The sequence below is a fragment of the Orcinus orca genome, chromosome 2, assembly GCF_937001465.1.
Source record: "Orcinus orca chromosome 2, mOrcOrc1.1, whole genome shotgun sequence".
Lineage (NCBI taxonomy): Eukaryota > Metazoa > Chordata > Mammalia > Artiodactyla > Delphinidae > Orcinus > Orcinus orca.
This window is the reverse complement of record NC_064560.1, coordinates 73,867,919-73,889,723: the sequence shown is the minus strand read 5'-3', so window position 1 is coordinate 73,889,723 and position 21,805 is coordinate 73,867,919. Positions and strand designations below refer to the sequence as shown.

The window sequence follows — 21,805 nt, the reverse complement described above, 5'->3', positions numbered from 1 at the left end:
TAAAGTCCATTAACAACCACAGTTTTTGGGTAAGTTCTGAGAAATGTTATTCTGTGACTAATGGGTAAAACATTATGGTGATGAGTTATTTGTCTTCCTCTCGTGTGCTGTGTGGTTTAGGGCTCTGCTTCCTGCGGGCCAACTGCCCCCCACCCCCACCCCGCCCAGCCTTTCCCCACCAGCTTCAGGACCACCACATCTTGTGGTGATGTTACTGACACTGGGATTTGATATTTTTACAAGTTCCTGGTCAGTTAAATTCAGGATACAAAGAGTCAGGCTCTCCATGTTCTCCTGAGTATGTGCCAAAGCTCTCTTCCTTCTGGTAAAGGTTAGACAAATAGGGCATCATAATGATGACCACATGGGATGGAGGAGTTCAGGTTCAGGGGCAAAGGGTAGACCTGAGCTTCCTGCAGCTGTATCAGATGAGGACCCCTCTTCTGTTACCATTCATGAGGAAGCAGACATTTGAGATGCTGTTTCCTCCTGTCTGCCCCAAATAGGGCTCCACATTTGTCCCCAAATGTGACACCTCTTTGAATGCAAAAGGAACAGTATGTTTCAGACCCACTTCATATCCTTTTGAATGATTCAGGGGGAAAAATAGTTTAATCTTTGTATCATTTGCCTAAGGGTAAGATGCACCAGTGCTCAGATTATGAGACCTTCATATTAAAAGCAATTAGGATTACATAAATCTTTGTGTGGGTGGCACACAAAGTCATCTGCATATTTTACCATCTTAGATTTGGGACAAGTGATTTATTCTCAGCCAAGGCAATGACAAGTTGCAAGTTGGCCAGTACTAAATCTGTGATAACAGAGCAACAGGCTCCCTGTCAGTTACCAGTAATGAAACCTACCCTGCCACCACCTGCAGACCTCTCCCAGAGCTTCCTCTGTTCCCTGACAACTTTGCTCATCTGCTCAGAAATTCTAACATTTTCTACATTCTGTCTTCCAACATTTTTTTTCAATTCTTTGCTAAGAATATTTTGGCAATCAGATGCTCTTCAAAAACCAACAAAAATATCCAAGTGTGTATTTACTTCACCTTCTGTTCTCTTCTCCTCTATGTGGAGGATTGTTCTGCTGACACCACGGCCCCCTTGCCTGTGGTCCTTGAGCTCCAGGTATTTGCATATTTGCTATCTGTCTGATAGTGATGGGTCCTCTTGCCCTGACATTATGTCAAAGCACTCTTCTCTAAGATATTGTTTGTCATCTGTCCATCAGTGTTCTGGGACGGGGGTCCCTAGTTAAATAAGTTTGGGAAATAAATGCTGGATTAATCAAATCTCATTGCTGCAGGGTTTCTAAATGTCCAGATTGGTGATAGGCACAAAGAACCCCCAGCAGTGAGCTCTGAGCATCACAGCAGTTTCCCTTTTCCAAACTCGCTGGCCTCAGAAACCTCCTTCCACAGCATATCTTGTGAAGCTAGTGTTCCACAGAATATATGTGTGAAAATGCATGCTACAAGGGAAGTCAGGAACGTAGGATTCTTTGGCCATCTTAAAAAAGAAAAATTAAATGTAATCATACTTTAAGAGTAGTTCTCAGCTTTAAGGCATCCTGTGGTGAATGCTTTGGAGGGTCAGGATGAAGTTTGCATTTGTGAATACTGAATTTTCTTAAAGCAGGCAGCTTTGAAGTGCATGCCTCACTGGACATCAGGGACCCTGGTGAATTCCTGGTGCTGAATTCTGAGCCATTGAGGTGGCATTTGGAAATCTTCTCCCTTTAGGCACTACCCTACCACCGTGGGTGTGCAAAACACCTGGGTTCAGACACTTCTTGTCTGATGCCCTCTCTCCGGTTAGAAACTAGGCTCCAAACTCTCTGCTAAGCTCAGAATTAGGCGCTTAGCCCCACTCAGTGTATTTCTTCTATAATAAGGATTCCTTCTAATAATTTCCTTTTAGAAGCAAATTATTTTGTGAAGAAAACCACCAGATAGCTTATGTGAAAAAGAAAAGCAAAAATAAAAAAATTCTGTACCCTGGAAACTCAAGATTTGGTACAAAGATCCTGAATGATTTCAGCATTTTCCCTGAAAGAATGCTTTAAGATAGACCTCTGCTTTTGTTTTTCGGGTGACCACAACCAACTTATGCTTAAAGTGAATTCTTAAAATCGGGGTTCGTTGGGGGATTTCTATTTCTTTGCTGTCTGCAATGAATTATCATTTCAACTGTGTGCCGTTTTTCATAAAAGCATTTTGCATTGTACTGAAAAGATTACATTCTTTTGGCTTTGGAAAAATATTTCCTGTTGGGTTCAAACCATTAAAGCCTGTTAGCATTTCACATCTGGAAGCTCCTGCCCGAGTCTGCCTTCCATCAGCAGCTCGGAGGCCAGGCTGGTCTCCGGCGCGTGCAGAAGACGCCCCAGACTTGTTTACTTCCCGAGGGCCCCTCTGCAAGGCCCAAATGTGCCCTTGTGGTTGGCGGGTGGGCGGGGGCGGGGCTTCCTTCCTCCCTGCAATGGAGGCGGGGTCGTGTGTGTGTGTGTGTGTGTGTGTGTGTGTGTGTGTGTGTGTGTGTGTGTGTGTGTGTGTGTGTGTGTGTGTGTGTGTGTGTGTGTGTGTGTGTGTGTGTGTCCGTCCGTCCTGGGTTGGGGAAGGGGTCTCCCTTGCCAGCCAGCATTGGATGCCCCCTCCCCTCTCCTGCCCTAAGCATTTCCCTTTTTATTTTTTTCACTCCCACCCAGTTTTCCAGAAAGCTAACCCAAACATTTTCCGTGTAAGGAGGAGTCTGCCCGAACTTTTCTGATGGGGCAGTTTCCCCAGAGAGATGAGAAGGAATTAAAACCCCAAAGGCTGGAGCAGCCTCCTCCTGTCCCTGGCCAGCTTGGGGGGCCCTTTCCCTGGGGTGCAGGGGTCTGGCCCAGCTTAAAGGTTTTAAAAGGGAACCTTTAAGAGATCTTTGGAAATTCCTTTTCGTGGAGGGTTAATTTATCCCCAGAGCCAGGCCCGATGCAGCCCCCATGCTCACGCTATCGGGCTGATAGCGGGCAGACCCCCAGGGACCCGCGCCTGGGCTGCAAGGCAGGAGAGCCCTGAGGGGCCAGGGTGCCCTGGGAATACTGTCCGTCAGGTTCTTTGAGGGGCTCTCACAGCTCCAGCAGCGTACCCGGCCAGGGAAGTGATTTCATGGTGTACAAGGAGCAAAATACATTCACTGCATTTCTCCTGACCACACTCGGCCAGAGCCAATGCCAGGCAAGCTGTGGCAGCCTCTGGGGGAGCCAGGCAGAGGCCCCTAAGCCCAGTGGTCTTGGATGAGGTACCCCACCCTGTGCCCCTCCGCAAAACGTGGACGATTACGCTGTCCTCCCAGTCCCCTGTCAGCAGAGGTCTCAGCTTGTGTGTGTGTGTGTGTGTATTGGTGGTGGTGGGGGTGTCATTGATAAGGCTTGTCAGTCAAACCTCAACCTCACTGGAGTGGACTGAAGGCTTGCCTCTGACAAACATCTCTCCCAAGACACAGGGCCAGCGCCGGAGAGTAAAAGTCCAGGTGGGATTTTTACTTGCTCCGTAAGACTGCATTCCTGGGGGCGTATGGAGAAAGGTAGCTATTGAAGTTGCTTTCATGGGAGAATCATGCAGCATGAGTCAGGTGCCCTAGGGCTGAAGCAGCCCACTTCCCAGTATGTTTTTCTTAATTTATTTGAACGTGCACTGAATCTTTTTTCATACCTGTGGGAAGCCACTAGACCAACTGGATGAATAGCAGTTTGAACAGAGAGCTCAGCTAAACAACCACCCACATTTCCGAAGTGCTCAGGATGAGAAAGGCATAGGGAGAGGCCTTTGTTGGCGAGGGGTGTTGGGGCCAGGAGAGGAGAGAACAAGCACTCAGTGTGCCTGGAGGGAGTCTTCACGTTCCTGGTGGGGTGAGGCTGCCTCACCTGCTGACCCATGTGAAAGGCCGAGTTCAGGTGTGTAAGGCCCTGCAGCACAGGGGAAGTGGCCAAGGTATATCAATTCCCATCCGAAGCCAAGCTGGATTCTAACACGGGACTCAGTAACCCACAGAGCCCTTGCCTTCTGGGGCTCCAGGAAGGCCCCTGGGTGTGCTAGAGTTTGAGATGGGCCTTGAAGATGGCAAGGCAGAAGGAGCTGGGGAGTAGGGGTGCTGCAGAGGAAGGGGGCATGTGATTGTAAAGGGCCTTCGAGGCTTGGTAGAGGAGACTGTCTGGATGGGGTCACTAACATCATCTGAGTGTTTTACACATTCTGAAATTAGACAGGCCTTCATGCCCTGGTGTTGCCACTGACTAGCCAAATGGTTTCCTCTTTAGGCCTCAGTTTTCTCATCTGTAAATTGGAGTTAGGCTGGACTCAGTGAAATAAGAGGTGTGTAGCACTCAGCAACCTGCTGGCACCTGGGGCCAGGGTATAGCTACAATATTTTTATTGGTGGCAGATAGAGGAAGGATGGGTGGAAAGGGGTGAGGCCAGAGGTTATTGTGAGATGCTGAGGCCTTGAACTGAGAGCATCAGGACGATTGGAGATAGGTGATGCAGGCTGAGGGTTTGGTGGCAGGTTTGAAGTGGTTCCTGAGCAAGGAACCATCTGGCTTGGCTTGGATCCATCGGCTTTGAGTTGTATTCCTGGAGGGCCCAGTAAGGAGTAGGGAGGGCGTAGAGGTTCAGCTTGAGGGCTGTGTCTGATCAGTTGCTGGGGGCTTCCTGGCCCATCACAGTGAGAAGGAGCCTGGGCTTCCTTGAATGTGTGTGTATAGAGAGAAAACACATATGCGCACACACACCACAAGTGTGTGCCTTGAACAGCAGAATATCCCTGCTACCTAGAGGCACAACCTTGTTTAGAAAGAGACCCCCAAGTTCATCACTGACTGTTCATTGTCACTGAATGGACTGTTAATTTTTCATGTCTTTATTTGAAACATTTTAATCAGTGCATTTATAGTTGTAATTTTTTGGTGTGCACTTCACACTCAAATAAATACTTAAAAAAATGAATAGTGGGAGAGTATTTACTCATCTCTTTGCCACTGTGTGTGTGCTGGTGATGTTTTCACCATGAAAAGTCAGGGGCAGGGGGAGGGGCTCATGCAGGACTGAGGCCTAGTCCACCCCTGCTCTTGACATCCTCTGTTTTCTATGAGCACTGCCCCCAATCAACAGCAGTAAAATTCATCATAGGCAAGCTTGGTGAACTGGAGACGTGAAACTTTTTGCTGCTAAGAGCAGTCTCTCTTCCCTGAAAAGTGTCTGCAGAAGGAATGGAGATTCTGAGAGAAAGTAGGAAGCTGATATTTCAGTGGGTGTTTATGCACAGGCTTATCTTCCTTGAGGAGGCAGAGGAGGAGGAGGAGGAGGAGGGGGGGAGTAGGGGGGATGGGATGGGGAGGAAAAGGAGAGGAGGGGAGGAGGGGGAGGAGGAGGAGAGGAAGAAGAAGAAGACAGCTGCTTTGGCACCCTTCCCACCATAGGAGGCCCAGAAATGCATCAGAGGAGGGGACCATGGAAGGGCAGAAGCTACAGAGCCCCCTCCCACTCAGGGATGTGCCAGCCAGAGATGAGCCAGCATCTCAAGGGAAAACCAACTGCCATTTCCAAGCTGAATTGTATGCTCTCAATTTGTATGATTATTCGAGGATATAATTTTCCTCTAAAAGTACTGTGATAAGAAAGAGATGCTGAGTAGAGCTGGGAGATAACTTGCAAATTAATCTGTGCAATAGTCTATCTGTGAATGGCCATGTCGGTTTACACATGTAGTTTTATAGTTCATACTAACTAGTACGTTTAAACTCTCTTACAATAAAGCAGTCTAATTAAAGGAGAAGAATTGACAAATCTTAACTTCGTGGCAAATGTAAGCTGGCAAACTAAAAACTCAGGCTGGATTTTGTCAAAGTTAGCAAGGTTCTAAGCAGCTGGGGTCAGCTCTCAGGGTACCTGTTTGTACATGTGGCTGTGGTGGAGGACACTACTAGAAAATACTTGGGAAACCATTTGATAGTTAGGGGGTATGAAAGGAAGTTTCTGCAGTGGTCTAAGAGGGTTCGCATTGAACCTCATGTCTCCTTGGGGTTGGTGCCAACCCCACCATCAGGAATGTCTTCTATTTTCTTTTGGTTCCTGCTGCTACACTGCTCTTTTCTTTTTCACTTAAAAAAAATAGGTGAACAGAATATTTTTTTTTTTTGGCGGTACGCGGGCCTCTCACTGCTGTGGCCTCTCCCACTGCGGAGCACAGGCTCCGGACACGCAGGCTCAGCGGCCATGGCTCACGGGCCCAGCCGCTCCGCGGCATGTGGGATCTTCCCAGACCGGGGCACGAACCCGTGTCCCTTGCATCGGCAGACGGACTCTCAACCACTGCGCCACCAGGGAAGCCCAGTGAACAGAATTTTTAAAGCAAGTTTCAATTGGCTGCTTTTTTCTTTTCATATTCAAGAAATAAGTGACTTTTATTTCAATGAGAGAGGAAAGCTTATGTCATTTCTTGCCTTCTTTTTCCCCTAGCAGGCATTTACCCAGTGGATATTTTGGAAGATGACCCTGCTGGGCATCGGGAAGCGGCTCTGGCTTACCGTGCCACTCTTGGGGAAGGAGCATGGCCCTCACCAGAGGTTTCTCTCTTCCCACTGGGGAGCAGGTATGTGTGATCTTCCTCATTGGTGGAGAGTTCTGTAAAATCTAAATTATTAAAAAGGAGAATATTAGTGAAAGAGCATTACAGATTAAAAAAAAATCCTTCTGGGGTAAATACTAGAATAATTCCACTTTGAGAAGCAAAAGGAATCCTGGATTGGGATTCTGAGGTCTTGAGGATAAGTCCAGTTCTATAAAGCGGTCAGCCAAATAGCCTGCTGTGAATCCCATGCCTACCATTTAATAGCTGTGTGACCTTGAGCAAGTGTCTTTACCTCTCTGCTCTTGCTATTCTCATCTCAGAAGTTGGGACAATAACAGTGCTTACTTCATACTGTTGTTATGAGGATTAATTGAGATGCTGTGTGTATTGCCTGACTGGCCTCAGTTTTCCCATTTGTAAATGAGGGGATTGACTGACCTTTAGTCTCTAAGGTTTGACTTAGTCCTAAAAGTTTCTGACTTGGAATGAAGTTATATCAATTATGATTTTTAGCAATGATAAGATTGAATTTTGAATATGGGCTGGAAGAAGACAGAAATGAAAACTATTAGGACAGTGGGATTGTGGGTGAAATTTAATAATTGTGTTATTTTTAAGGCCTTCCCCCCTCCCCTGAAGTAAATAAAAAGAATATGTGAATCTTGGGCTGTACCTAAATTGGTTACCTGTTTTTCAGATTTGAGGCTGATCTGTTGAAAGAGGCAAGATTTTCTTGTTTTATATGAATAAGATTTCACTCATAACAGAAATCATTGCTCTCTGGCAGGCAAAGTTGGTTGAGGAAGACAGGGTTTTATTTTGCTGTATTGAAGTTGTTCCAGAGTTAATTAAAACAATGGCTTGTACAGTTTATATAGTGTGGCTTCCTTGAGATTTTGGAGATGCTAGTTTGTAATTAACTCCTGGAAGAATCCAGCTCCCATGGGTGATTCCTTATTGTTGATCTGCCGAGGGAGGTGGCTGTACTCACACGCTTTCAGCGCCCCCTAGTGACAGCTAAACCAGCAAGCAAGCAAGCTCTCAGTCAAGACTAGGGGCTTACTCTTGGGGAACTGCGGGGCTGGTGGGCTGCAGGGTTGTTGGATGGAGTCGGGGAGGCGGGGAATGCTAGGTAATTTGAGAAGTGTGGCGAAATACAAGAGTTAGCGCTGAAGTACTTTAGGGTGCAGTTTCAGTCATCTATCTGATTTTATTTCACATTTATTTATGGATTACATCGCTTAACAACAACAAAACCCCCCAATATGTAGTATGCTCACAGAGTGAATAATTTTAGTGTTATTAGCAAAAACATAATAAAATAAGACAGTTACTAAAATTAAGTTGTTTTAATGTGATAGAAATGCTGAAATGTCTTTCTACCTATTTGCTTCTCCCCTTTCTAAAAAAAGAGTCCTGAAAATAATCATTTGGTTTCCTACCAATTTAGCAATTAATTAAGAAATGGTAGCAGTTTCCTACCATTTAGCAGGTTTTGAAATAGTCTGATTTGCGATGATGATAGACCTCCTCATTGCTTTTAGCAAATTTAACTTTTCTTTTTGAAACCAGAGACATTTTTTTAAACAAACAAACAAAAAAGACAAGGATGTACCACACCACATCACTCTGGTTCTCCTCAAAGTCTTTTCTTTTCATAATTAACTCTGTTTTCAGTCTTGAAATTGTCTTATCATATTTAAAATATAATAATACTTACTGATTTTTCTTGGTTATAGAACAGTATATGCTCAGTGTATACTATTTGGGAACTATAGCCAAGGACAGAGAAAATAAAATCACCCATGTTCATTGCTGTGAACATTTTGATGTGTTTCCATTGGATTTTATTTCTGGGCATGCTTTTTTAACATTCAGATCACACTCAGAGTACAATATTGTCTATAATAAGCATCTTTCTATGTTAATCCAATGCTTTGTACATATTGTTTTTAATGGCCTTGTAACGGCCATCTGATGGGTGAATTGTGCTTCATATAGCCACCACGGGGAGCCAGCTGGGGGACTCTTCGTTAAGGTGACTTGAAGACTGGGAGCCACCAAGATGTTTATGGGTCTCAGGATTTGTTAAGAAACAATTCTCTGAAACCAAGGAGGCCTGCTGTAAACTTTTACAAGCAGCCTGCCTGCCTCACTCAGCCGACACGTCCTTTTCTCATTTTCTTACACTCTCCTCGGTTTTCAAAACAGACTTTGGAGTGGAGCGTGTTGTCCTTTTGCTTTGGGAGCTGATGCCAGTGGGTTCGATGGCCGGGAACAGAACTTGGCAAGTGGGTGCTTGAGAGAAGGCTCTGGGGCAGCCCAGCATCAGGGACCCTGCATGTGCTGCTTGGAATTCCTTGTGGTCATGAGCAAACGGGTGCTGGGCACCGAGGATCTTACCCCCGGGGCTGCCTCAGAGCCAGAGCTGAGACTGCAGGGCCCAGAGAGGGTGTGGGTTTCTTGAGGCTGCTTGCAGGGATCCGAGCCAGGGCAGCAGGCAGCCTGAGTGGCATTGCGGGTGGACGCAGGCTTGTCTAGGCTGTTTGCATAGAGTGGCTGCAGGGGGACAGTTGAGGTCGGCTTGGCAGGTGCAGCCTGAGGTTGGGATGTGGCCTTCTGCTTTGGCAGGTGGAGGCCCGACAGGGATTCGGGTGGGGAAGGCTGCTGGGGCAGGAAGTGAATGGAAGGAGAGACCGCAAGGGGGTCAGCTGAGGAAATGTTCAGTCATTACTTGGATAGACAGACAGGTGAACAAGGGGAAGAGCAGGTTTGCTGGGTGGGAGATAGAGGAAGGGCCGTTGTCAGATTGCCCTCGTGTTTAGCTCAGAGTGGGTAAGGTTTCCATTTTCATGTTGCCTCCATCCTGTCAATTTTTTAAAAAAATTATTTATTTTTATTTACTTTATTTTTGGCTGTGTTGGGTCTCCATTGTGGTGCTCGGGCTTCTCATCGTGGTGGGTTCTCTTGTTGCGGAGCACGGGCTCTAGGCACGTGGGCTTTAGTAGTTGTGGCTCGTGGGCTCTAGAGCGCAGACTCAGTAGTTGTGGCGCACGGGCTTAGTTGCTCTGCGGCACGTGAGATCTTCCTGGACCAGGGCTTGAACCCGTGTTCCCTGCATTGGCAGGCAGATTCTTAACCACTGTGCCACCAGGGAAGCCCCGTCCTGTCAAATTAACTTCTGTGCAACAGTGTTCTTTCAGTGAATATTGTGCTAATTTAATTGTTAAGCAATTTCTTGTGCCCTTACTGTGGTGACAGAACAAAATGGTGCTTTTACTATTTTTTCAGGTTAAACTTGAAGCTTCGTCTGTTTGCTTTTGCACTGTGCACTGTGATGAACCTCAACATAAAATCTTGGTCTTGGTTAATCCCCAGGACACAAAGACAGGTTGGTAGTTATTCATTAATTTAATAAACAAGGATTCTGATTTGTTTACAACAAATGGAATCAAACACCTCAGAAATGATGGTTGTACTCTTCGGCTGGACTTAGAAGGACATCAAGGCAGAACTGGTTTATTTTCAGCTTTTAGAGATCTGGTAAGGCATTATGATTTCTGTTTATTGACACACATTGATTTTTGTATTGAAGACACCAGACACCTTCTTGCCCATAGTGGCAGTATTCAAAGCTGCTTTTAAGGGTAGCATTTACTGTTCTTATTAATAACATTGTGTGCACAGGGTGGAGCCCTTTTGTTGGAGTGTCATCGCAGCCCTGCAAAGCACAGGGACCATTCTTATCCCTGCCAGACAGATGAGGAAATGAGGCCTCTGATGGTCAGCTGGTGTAGGGTAGGGGATTTTTGCAAGGTGATTATCCGGTGGGGTTTTGTTTCTGGTGGTGAAACTTATGTAATCTGTAACTCGTTTATTCTCCCTCTGCATTATCGAGAGCCTGTTTTTGACCAATTTCAGCTTCTTGGAGTGAGTGCTCTGAGCACACGTGGATGGCTGTGCTCAGTTGCATATAGGGCAGGGGTCTGGGGCTGTTGGCAGTGAGCAGTGTGAGGTTGGAGAGGGTTCCAGGCTATCAGTCCACCTGGAGCCCAGGCCACCAGTGAGCTGGAAGCAAACTCCTCGTCTCTGACCTCAAGGGAGTCCCAATTCAAATTCAATCCTATTTAGAAATTTACTCCTTTAGTATACTTTAATGTGTTTTAAAGATTTCCTACAATTCCCATATATTGCTTTCCTAATAAGAAATTAAAAAAACAAACCCTTAGTGAGTTAGCCCTCTTTCAGTGTTGTGGTGTCTGGTGAAAGTTTGGGGTTATGGGTCTTTACAATTTGCAAAGGGGCCTCTTTCAGCTCTCCAGCTCCCCTGGAGATGGACTTTTGCCTTAAACACCGCATGTCCATCTGGGGTTTGTAGTCAGAGGATGCCCTGTTCGATGGGTGTCACAAAGCCCAAGGTGACCTCCTTGACTGGGGAACGTTATTCACCACGTAGACGGTTGTTAACGCTTCTCTTGTTACTAATCCTGAGAAACGAGTGTGCTTAGCTAGCTGTCTGGGAGTTTTGGGCATGTTGGCGAAGCCTCCTCCTTGCTCCAGGGCTGGGGGTGGCTGAGCTGTGTGTGAGAGCTTTCTGGTCAAGGTTCAGGACATCTCCTACTCCTGTCAGGTCAAGCCCTGGTTGAACAAAGGGATTATGGTAACCCCAGGCCTTTGACATTGCCTTGAATTTGTGACTCCAGCTGGCACCAGGTTAGTGAAAGTAACAGGATGTGCACTCCTTGGGAAACAGATTGTCAAAAAACTCTGAAAATATCGTTTGCCAGTTTGTTTTTTTTTTTGTTTTTTGTTTTTTTTTTTTTGCGGTATGCGGGCCTCTCACTGCTGTGGCCTCTCCCGTTGCGGAGCACAGGCTCCGGACGCGCAGGCTCAGCGGCCATGGCTCACGGGCCCAGCCGCTCTGCGGCACGTGGGATCTTCCCGGACCGGGGCACGAACCCGTGTCCCCTGCATCGGCAGGCGGACTCTCAACCACTGCGCCACCGGGGAAGCCCCTCATTGGCCAGTTTTAAGAAAATGTCCAAATATCAGCAGCCCTCCCTCTGCCTTTTTTTTGGCATTTAACACTATTCTGGTTATAGGTCTTTAACTGCAATTTGCAAAATGCAAATATATGACTGACTCATAAAAATCTGTTTCCTATTTCTATTGTACTTAATTTTTTGATCGTTTTCAAGAATGTATTATAATAAATATTCATAAGCTCCAAGAAATCTCACTCTGGACCTTTCTTTATATTTCATAGAACTTTAAATAAAGTTTCCAAACGTTTTCCTGCTGCTGGGGCTCTATGATGGTTGCTGCAATTTTGCGTGATTTCCAAAAAGCACTCAGGTGTTATCCACACCTCATGCTCTTTAGTCTGGTATTTTGAAGCAGGCACGATATGTAAATGCACCTCTTGTGGCTTGAAACACGTGGACTCCGAAGCAGCCGATGGTACCATAGAGCCTCTTCACAGCTTTGACACATGTGCCACTTCAGTTATGTGCTTAGCTGTGACCATCGAGAAGGCTGTCCCTGGTTACTTTATAATTTTCCAATTATATTTGTGAAGGCCTTGTGTTTGTGTGGTTAGATGGAAGCTAAAGGGATCAGAGCTGTTTGATAAGCCCGTGCATGAGTTAATTATTGGTAAGCTGATTGAATCCATCATAGTAACTTCCAATAACCCTGCGAACAAATGAAAAACATCCTGGAGTTGTGAATTCCCTGGTGGCAAGTAGTTACTATTCCTGGCGGGCTACCCTGAGGATGTGAGTTAAGGCAGACCTCAGAGACGTTGCGCAGGTTCCGGACCACTGCAGTAAAACGAATATGGCAGTAAAGAGAGTCACACGAATTCTTTGGTTTCTCAAATATAGAAAAGTTATACTTACCCTATACTGTAGTCTGTTAAGTGTGCAGTAGCATTATGTCTAAGAAAACAATGTACACACCTTAATTGAAAACACTTTATTGCTAAAAAAGCTGACCATCATCTGAGCCTTCAGCAAGTCATAGTAATCTTTTTGTAATAGTAACATCTAAAATCACTGATCACAGATCATCATAACACATGTAATAATAACGAAAGAGTTTGAAATATTGCGAGAATGACCAAAATGTGACACAAAGATGTAAAGTGAGCAATTGCTGTTGGGAAAATGACGCCGACATAGGGTTGACACAAACCTTCGATTTGTAAAAAAAATGCAATAAAGTGAAGCACGGTAAAATGAGGTCTGCCTGCAATGCAGCTGTCCAGCTTTCCCCTGTAAGAAACTGGGGATGTGCCTTCCGTGAAGGTGGTTTGTGAAGTACGTGCCCTCGTTCTGTCTGGCTGTTCCCTGCGGGGCTCATGCTTGACTGTTTCTCTAATCAGTGGCTGGTTTCTGTCACCGAGGGGACACAGCCGAAGGCACACAGCCGAAGGCTGCCAAGAACCCTCCCTTCCTTAGTTGTTTTGTACCTCCCCACTGCCCTATCTTTCATTTATTTCCCGTTGTTTTACTATTCCTCTTATTTTTAAATTATTAACTGAACTCAAGTGTTTACAAAGATTAAAAATATAACTCTCCTCATCAAAAAAGTAGTCTTTTCTTACCTCCTATATTAAATCAAAACTGCTTATCCTGGCATTCCAGATTCCCATCAACTGATGGCCTTTTGCTTCTCTCATTTCTTCCTGGGACCTGCAGAATAGAATTGATGAACCGGACTTTGGCATCAGATTCAACAGACTTGGCGTCCTGGCTCTGACAACTGACTGAGTGACCCGGATAAGTGATTTGGCCTCTCCAAGTCTCAGTTTGGTCATTTGCAAAATGGGGGCATCTTAGCTACTTCACAAGGTAGTTGTGAGGATGAAATGATTTGTGGCAGAAAATCTGATGCTTTGGACCATCTAGGGCAGAGAGTAGGCGTGAAATTAGAAGTATTCTTCCATAATGGTGCACTTTTGCATGTTCTTCTCTGTCTTTGAGTGCTGTGTTATAGAAGCACAGGGTTTTAGAATGGGAGGCCTTCTTGTCAACTGCTGGCCAAACTTTGGCAACTGAATTACCTCCCTGATGGATTCTGCTTGCAAACATCATGGAGAAGAAGGTAACACCACACTAGGGCAATCTAATCTGTTTTTGAACTACTCTAATGGTAAGACCATTGTTCTTTCTACTAATCCAAAACTGCCTCGTTGGATAATGTCATGCAGTCCATCCAAAAGCAGCCAGAGATCAAGGATGGGCTGGGGAGGATGTACCTCTACACCACCTGGATAAAAAGAAACAGGTGGCAGTTGTCATCCTTGGAAGCGCAGTGAGCCTGGACGTTGCAGTGGGCTGCTGGAAAGCAGATGGAACCTGGGGCTGCCTTAATGGAAGCATAATGTTCCAGCTCAATTACAGCCCCATTCTCTTTGGTTGCTGCTCAGGATGCAGCTGAAACAAACTGGTGCTTATCCGTGGAGAGCAACCGGGGGGGTTGAGAGGGCTTGAAACCATTTGAACAAGGCTCGAGGAAACTAGGGCTATTTAGCTTTAGAGAAGGGAGACAAGGTTCCAGAAGCTCACAGTTGAAAGGGTGTTTAGATCATTAGGTCCAGTGCTTTCCAAGATGATTTTAGGTGGTACAGCTGAATTTCAGAAGGAGAAAAAGGATGATCTTTCGAATTTTATTTCAATTTTAAATATATCAAGGAAAGAGATTCTGTTTCCTACTAATATGGCTTTAACGCTTAGCTAACACTTGTTAATCTCCTTTTAAAAAAAAAAAGAAAATAGGTCTCCCAGCTGAGCACCCTTAGCTAGACTTTAAAAATTTATCATAGTAAGATTTATTTTTATAATCATAGCAAATGATGCCTGTTTTATGGTAGGGCTAAGAAGGTAGTATAGAGATATATCAGAATCATGAAGGTGTTGTCTGGGGCACCGGCTTGTAGTCTGGGAGAGCCTGGCCTGTTCCGGGACAGCTCTATTAGAACGTTCTTCTTAAGGAGCCCAAACTGATATGCTCGTGTGTCTCCTCATTGGCCTAGTGCCCCTACGGGGGCCATCCAGGTAGGTGGGCATGGCTGCTCCACAGGGCAGATCTTCCTAGGCCTGAGGCCAGCTGCCATGTTTCCTGAGTCTTCTTTTAAGATCACTCACACGTTTCTCATTCTTTAGCTGTTCCTCCTTTGTTGTGGGCTCCAGAGCCCATCACATCCTGGATCCTTCTTTCAGATCTGGCTTCTCTTGGAACATGGTGTGCAGATACCACGTCATGGATGGTCTGGTGGAAAGAAGCTGGGTTTTGGAGTCAAGTAGATCTGAGTTCAAATCTTCTGCCCTTTATGAGTGGGTGGCCTGGGTTAAGTTATTTAGCACCTCTGAGCTTCAGTTTCCTGTCTTCCTACTCAGGTGTGGCCCGTGGCCTAGCAGCGAGATGGCACCGCACAGGGAAGCTTGTTAGAAATGCAGGCACTTGTGCCCCACCCAGACCCGCTGAGTCAGAATCTGTCCTTTAACAAGATCTCCAGAAGCCATCTGAGAAATGCGCTCTAGAGAACCGTGAGAGGAGAGTGGTGGCTGGTGAGAGCATTCCTCACTTTTCTTGGACATTCAGTTTCCACAAAGTTAGCCTCAGTTTACCTTGGCATTTCCTTAGAACCAGCCCAAGGCTGACTCACCTCTAGCTGACGGCTCATTACCATGCATGCCCGGCCCCTGGGCTTTTATCACAAACTTGTTATCAAGACATTGCTCTGTCCTCCAATGTTTTGAACCCACAGGAAGGACTACTATTATTCCCAATATATATAGATATATATAAACAAACAGTTTTATGGAGCTGTAATTCACATATCATACAATTACCCATTTAAAGCATACAATTCAGTGATTTTTAGTATATTCACAGAGTTGTGTGTCTGTCACCACACTTAATTTTCATTACCCCTAAAAGGAACCAACCCCACTTCCCTATCCTCCTTAGCCTTAGGCAATCTCTTCCATTTCTATAGATTTGCCTGTTCTGGACATTTCCTATGAATGGAATCATGGAGTATGTGGACTTGTGTGTCTGGCTTCCTTCATTGCATAATGCCTTCAGGAATCATCCATTCTGAAGCATGTTTCAGTACTTCATTTATTTTTATGGCTGAATACTATTCCATTGTATGGATTTGCCACATTTTGTTTATCGATTTACCAATTGATGGATGTTTGGGTCGTTTCCACCTTTTGGCTATTATGAGTAATGCTGCTGTGAAAATTCTTGTACAGGTTTTTGTGTAGATATATATGCATGTATCTTTTTAAGTCAGTGTTTTTGTTTTCTTCAGATAAATACCCAGAAGTGGGATTGCTGAATCATGGGGTAGTTCTATTTAAAAAAATTTAAGGGACCTCCATACTGTTTTTCATAATGGTTGCACCAACTTACATTTCCACCAATAGTGCATAAAGGTTCCCTTTTCTCTACATCCTCACCAACACTTGCTATCTCTTGTCTTTTTGATAATAACCATTCTAACAGATGTGAAGTGATATTTCTTTGTGGTTTTGGTTTCCATTTCCCTGATGATTAGTGATGTTGAACACTTTTTTATGTAGCTGTTGGCCATCCGTATGTCTTTGGAAAATGTCTTTTCAGATTAAATGTATTCTGAGATTCAGTTTCCAATGTGTGGAAGTGTGTGGTTTCCCATAGCACCAAGTAGTTCTCTAGCACCAGCTGGTTGTCCTTCCATTTACCTCAATTCTGACACTACCTGGAGATACCATCAGATTCTATAGGTTAGGGGTTTAGTCCTACCAGACTCCCTTGCCCCCCACTTCAGACACCAGCCTCAAGCCCACGCTTTACCTGTACTTCTGACCAACTGGCTATAAATCAGAGGTTCCCATGACTCTGTGCCCCCTTCAGGCTCACCACTCTCTCAGTACCTCCACATGTTCACTAGCCCAGAAGTTCTCTGAACCCAGTCCTTTTGGATTTTTATGGAGGCTTCATTACAAAGGCATGATTGATGAAATCACTGACCATTGGCAGCTGATGCAACCTCCAGGCTCTCGCCCCTCCCCGGAGGCCAGGCAGATGGGACTGAAAATTCCAACCCTCTAATCACGTGGTTGGTTCTTCTGGCGACCAGCCCCCATCCTTAGGTGGGTCCAAACATCACCTCAGTAACATAACAAGAGACACCTTCCCTGCTCTCATCACTTAAGAAATTCCAAGGGTTTTAGGAGTACTACACCAGAAATGGGAAGAAGACCAAATATATATATTTCTTAATGTAAATCACAGCATCACACAGATCCTCTGCCTATTTTTTAACCACATTGTTTTTTTGCTGTTGAGTTGTATGAGTTTTTATATGTTTTGGACCTTTTATCAAATATATGATTTGCAAACATTTTCTCCTATTCAGTAGGTTACCTTTTCATTTTGTTGACAGTTTCCTTTGCTGTATAGAAGTTTTTTAGTTTGATGTAGTTCCACTTGTTTTTTTTTGGTTTTGTTGCCTTTGCTTTTGGTGTCAAGTCCAAAAAATCATCGCCAAGACCAATGTCAGGGGGTCCTTGTGGTTTTGATTTGCATATCCCTGGTGACTAATGATGTTGAACATCCTTTCAAGTATCTGTTGGTCATTTTAATATCTTCTTTGGAGAACTATCTATTGAGATCCTTTACCCATTTTTGCATTGGGTTATTTATCTTCTTGAGTTGTAAGAATTCTTTATATATTCTAGATACTATCCCTTATCAGATTTATAAAAATTTTCTCCTATGTTGTGGGTTATCTTTTTACTTTCTTGATGGTGTCCTTAGAAACACAAAAGCTTAAAATTTTTATCATGTCCTGTTTATCTGTTTTTTGTTGTTGTTTTGTTGCTTGTGCTTTTGTTGTTAAATCTAAGAAAACTTTGCCTGTTTTGAAGAGTAAGTCCTTTCATCCAGTTATATTAACTCTTCCTACTGGCTGTGTAGTTAATATCATTTGAAGTTCTGAAGGTGTGCATTCTTTATTTTTAATACAAGTATTTAAAAATGCTTATTAAAAAATTCATGCAATTATTATACCACAAAACACACACCTAACCCATTATTTAGCATACATTTCTGGAGATTTCAAGAGACTTTCATAAAATGCAAGTCAAGAGACTTTATGAAATACATGCCTGCAGTTAAGAATGGAGGGAGGGCTTCCCTGGTGGCTCAGTGGTTGAGAGTCCGCCTGCCGATGCAGGGGACACAGGTTCGTGCCCCGGTCCGGGAAGATCCCACGTGCCACGGAGCGGCTGAGCCCGTGAGCCATGGCCGCTGAGGCTGCATGTTCGGAGCCTGTGCTGCACAACGGGAGAGGCCACAGCAGTGAGAGGCCCGCGTACCGCAAAAAAAAAAAAAAAAAAAGAATGGAGGGAAATCTGGCTGCTGAAATTAAGATGACTTATGTTTAATTATTCTCCTAACACTTGCCTAGAACACTCGTCAGAAAAGGGAGTGAGGCCAATTTGTCTCTTCTGGTCTTGGTGAATTCATGCTGATTTTAAGTCCAGTCTTTCTTTTCTAGGGTACTTACAGATCATCTTTCATAATTCACTCTAGACCACCATTAGGAAGGGATGTTCAGGGAACCAGGCATTAGTTCCAAGACCTGCACCTTCCCCACACACACCAGGATGGCACTGGCTCATGTGTCTTTCTGGCCCCTTCCGGCATCTCACGCTCTCAGCGACTAAAGGTTACAACTTCAGGATCACATTCACAGGACTTCTGGTCCCTGGGATGTACATTCACTGAGGCTTATGCCTCTCTAAAAGGAGCTAATGCACTCCTTTGCTTTTCCACTGTTTCCAGCTGCTTGCTCCTAATTTGGAGGCCCTTTGCCTTCTCTGTGGCCAGTAGAGCCTCTGGCTAAGTTGTATTTCTTCCTCGGGCTCTCCCCTCCGAGTCCCGCCAGCCTACCCAGGCAGCTGTCCTGTTTCCTTGAACGTCTTCCCAGCCTGCCTGAACTTCCTCAGTGCCCAGCTTTTCCTACTTTGGTCTTACAGGATGGTGCTGGGCCTGGGGACCTTGGCTGTGGGGAGGCCTCTTCCACCCTTTGCACTCGTCCTTTTAACATCTGACCCTTTCTGATGGAAGCCCTCTTGGCAAGCTCCTAGGCCACGTGGATACTTTTCCTAGATGATCTCTTCCTGCTTTCCTTGTCAGGAAACTTGTCAGGTTTTTTTCAGCTCTCCTTATGACAATATCTGTTTGATTTTTTTTTTCTTCCATAAAACGTAGTGGTTGATGATCAGAGGACAGAGCAACGAGTGTCCAGAGGCTGATTAAAAAATGTCTATTTAGCGCTTCCCTGGTGGTGCAGTGGTTGAGAGTCCACCTGCCGATGCAGGGGACGCGGGTTCGTGCCCCGGTCCGGGAAGATCCCACATGCTGCGGAGCGGCTGGGCCCGTGAACCATGGCCGTTGAGCCTGCGCGTCCGGAGCCTGTGCTCCGCAACAGGAGAGGCCACAACAGTGAGAGGCCTGCGTACCGCAAAAAAAAAAAAAAAAAAAAGTCTATTTATAATTGAGTCAAATGAAAGAGACCTAATGCCACAGTGCTATGGAAGCTTCCAGAATAAGGGGACTCTTGGGTATTGCTGGGTGTAGGAGGAGCACGAGTTCTTGGCAGGGAAGTGCCTGTCTGGCTAGCATATGGGGTAGGAGGCCTGAGAAGTTCTCCACTGCCCGCTCACCGGGACCTCTGTTCTCCTCTCCCACTGTCCAGGCCGACTGGTGGTCACACAGTGGTCACACAGCTGCTCCTCTGCCCTGCAGGGCTGGGTGCTCTGGACGTGAAGCAGTACCCGTGGAGGCGCATGGAATCTGGAAAGTAGGCCCCCTCATCCCAGGCAGTGCCCCACCTTACAGACTCTGGCCCTGAGTCTTACTGACCCCTTCTCTGAACGTTTTGCAGCTTCCTTTCATAAAGCCTTCTCTACACTCCTGGCCCCTGCCTGGTGGGGAGGCCATGCTGAGGGGAGCTGGCCAGATGCCTGGTGACGTTATGGAGGATGGGTGGGGACTGGGGCTGGAGAGGGGTCCGCCTTTGGATCTCAGCCCTTCGAAGAATGCCTTAGTCGTGATTGGAAGGAAGGATGGAGAGAAGGGAGGACAAGTGTTGAGTGTCCAGGAGTCTGGGAGCGCCCACAGGAGAGATGCTGAGGCCTCGCCCGGTGGGGAGAACTCGGGTTGGTGAAATAGCGGAAACGACAGGATTTGGGATGAATTGGAGGGGCCAAGGAGGGAGGCCTGGAAATGACTGGGGTTCCGGCTGGGGCAACAGTGCTGGGTGATCTGGAAGGAAGAGCTTGGGGCGAGGGCAACCTGAGCTCCTCTGCAGGGTCTGTGGGCTGTCAAATTGAAGGAGGGGTCCGGGCAGGGACCTGGATCCCAGGTGTACATCACTTTGCAGCCGTTCTTGGCTCTTTCTTCCTGGAGGGTGTGTTGTGAATTCCCTGTGCAGGGGAAGTGTCGAGGCTGAGAAACAGAAAGCGGGGTCCTTGCGGAGAGAGAGGACAGAGGGACGGCTGTTTGTGTTTGTTACCACACGCTGGCTTCCCTGATTGGAACATCTATCCCCCCAGCCTGCTTCCAGGACGTTTTGTGACCAAGCATAACACTCATCCTTCAAATTGCTGCTAATTTATTTATGGCTTTTGGTGATTGCGTGTCATGTGCACCCTGAGAAAAACAAGCAGGGAATCAAAAAATGATGATTTTTTCCTGGAAAAGCATGCCCATTCTAGGCCTGCAGTGACAGCGAGAGCCAAGGCAAACATTCAGTTGAAACCAGAGCCGCTGTGTAGCCGCCTTCCTGGTGGCTGTCGTGGGCTGAGAGGTGATTGTGACACAGCGGGCCTGGGGCCAGGCCTTCTCTGGGCTGCGTTTGGGGCAGGTGGGTGGTGGTTCAGGAGGGGTGGGTGGGTGGAAACTGAGATGCCCTGAGATGCCCAGAGAACTTCTGCAGAACTGGAAGGCCCTTTCTGGGACGTTCCTCACCCCTGAGAAGGCTGCCCAGATTTGGGGGAGGGGTTGGGGGAAAGGCCAGAAGATGGGGTAGGGGGAGGCGCTGTGAATTTCTGACCTTCAGGAAGGGGGCACCCAGCTAGAGCAGCTCCTGGTCCCCTGTTGGCCTTGAAGGGAGAGGTCAGGCCTCCCGGTGAGTGGGATGGATGGGGCAAACCCAGCTCTGTTAGCAGGATGAACCTGTGGACCTGAGTCAGTGAAGTGGTTTTTAATATCTCTGGTAAAAACCAAGCTAATATGGCAGGAGTGGAGGAGAGGCTCGTTGCCCTGGTGAAGTCTGAGTTTCAGCATGTGGAGGACTAATTACAGTTTTCCTGGCTTTGAAGTGTGATGACCCCCGCGGACTCACGAACCCCAAGGGTTCAGGGACCGCCTGATTAGCAGCCTCGTTGGTGCAGCCTCCCGTGATCCCATGGACGTTGAATCTTTACGTTTAAGTCTGTGCTTGCATTTTGAATAAAGGAGAGGTAGACATTAGCCTGAAATGGATCCCATCCTCCCAACCTTCTACATGGGGGAGTCCCGCTTAAGTGGGTTTGACAGTTTGGGGGAAAAGAGTTCTGGCCAGAAATTCAGGCTCGATTTAAATACCTGCTTCTCGTGGTGGCTAAGGCGCCCGTGTGGCTGTGCAAGCTCAGCCGGTGTCAGGTGGCTCCCAGGTTGAGTGGGACCTGACTTCACATAAGCTAAGAGAGCTCCGTGCTAGAAACCAGGAGAGTTCTGTTTTCCGTGGGCCGTGACGGATGCGGATGGAAGAGCTATTTGCAGTGACAGCGCTGTGTGTTTGGGAGCACATGTTGGCTATTGTTTGGGATTTCCTTCTTTATTCCCTATTAATTTATGACACTTACTGTGAGTTGGATGTCAATGTAGGGGAAAACAGCATCCCACAAACAAAAAACATGTCATTCTTACCAAGGGACTAATGGTATTTGGAAAACAGAGAAGCTCCAAGGAAAATATTCCGAGAGTCACGGATGTGCGGGGTTGGGGGCGCTTCTCTGAGGCATCCTAGGGCTTTACCACTGCAGCTTGGGCTGTCTGCACCTCTCTGTGCTTCCCCCAACCCTGAGAAACTTGCTGTACTTGCCTTGGTATGGCCTGTGATTTTAAGATGCCTTTCCTAG

The 21,805-nt window shown here is 46.3% G+C and overlaps 1 protein-coding gene across 1 annotated transcript in view; it reads left to right on the top strand.

Moving 5' to 3' along the window:
• FAM169BP (Protein FAM169B) overlaps positions 1-21,805 on the top strand; it is a 91,128-nt gene that overhangs the window by 13,746 nt on the left and 55,577 nt on the right. The window contains exon 2 of the mRNA XM_049706109.1: positions 6,506-6,638. Coding sequence (XP_049562066.1) covers positions 6,536-6,638 — 103 coding nt within the window. The 5' untranslated portion in view covers positions 6,506-6,535. The remainder of the gene's footprint in view (positions 1-6,505; positions 6,639-21,805) is intronic.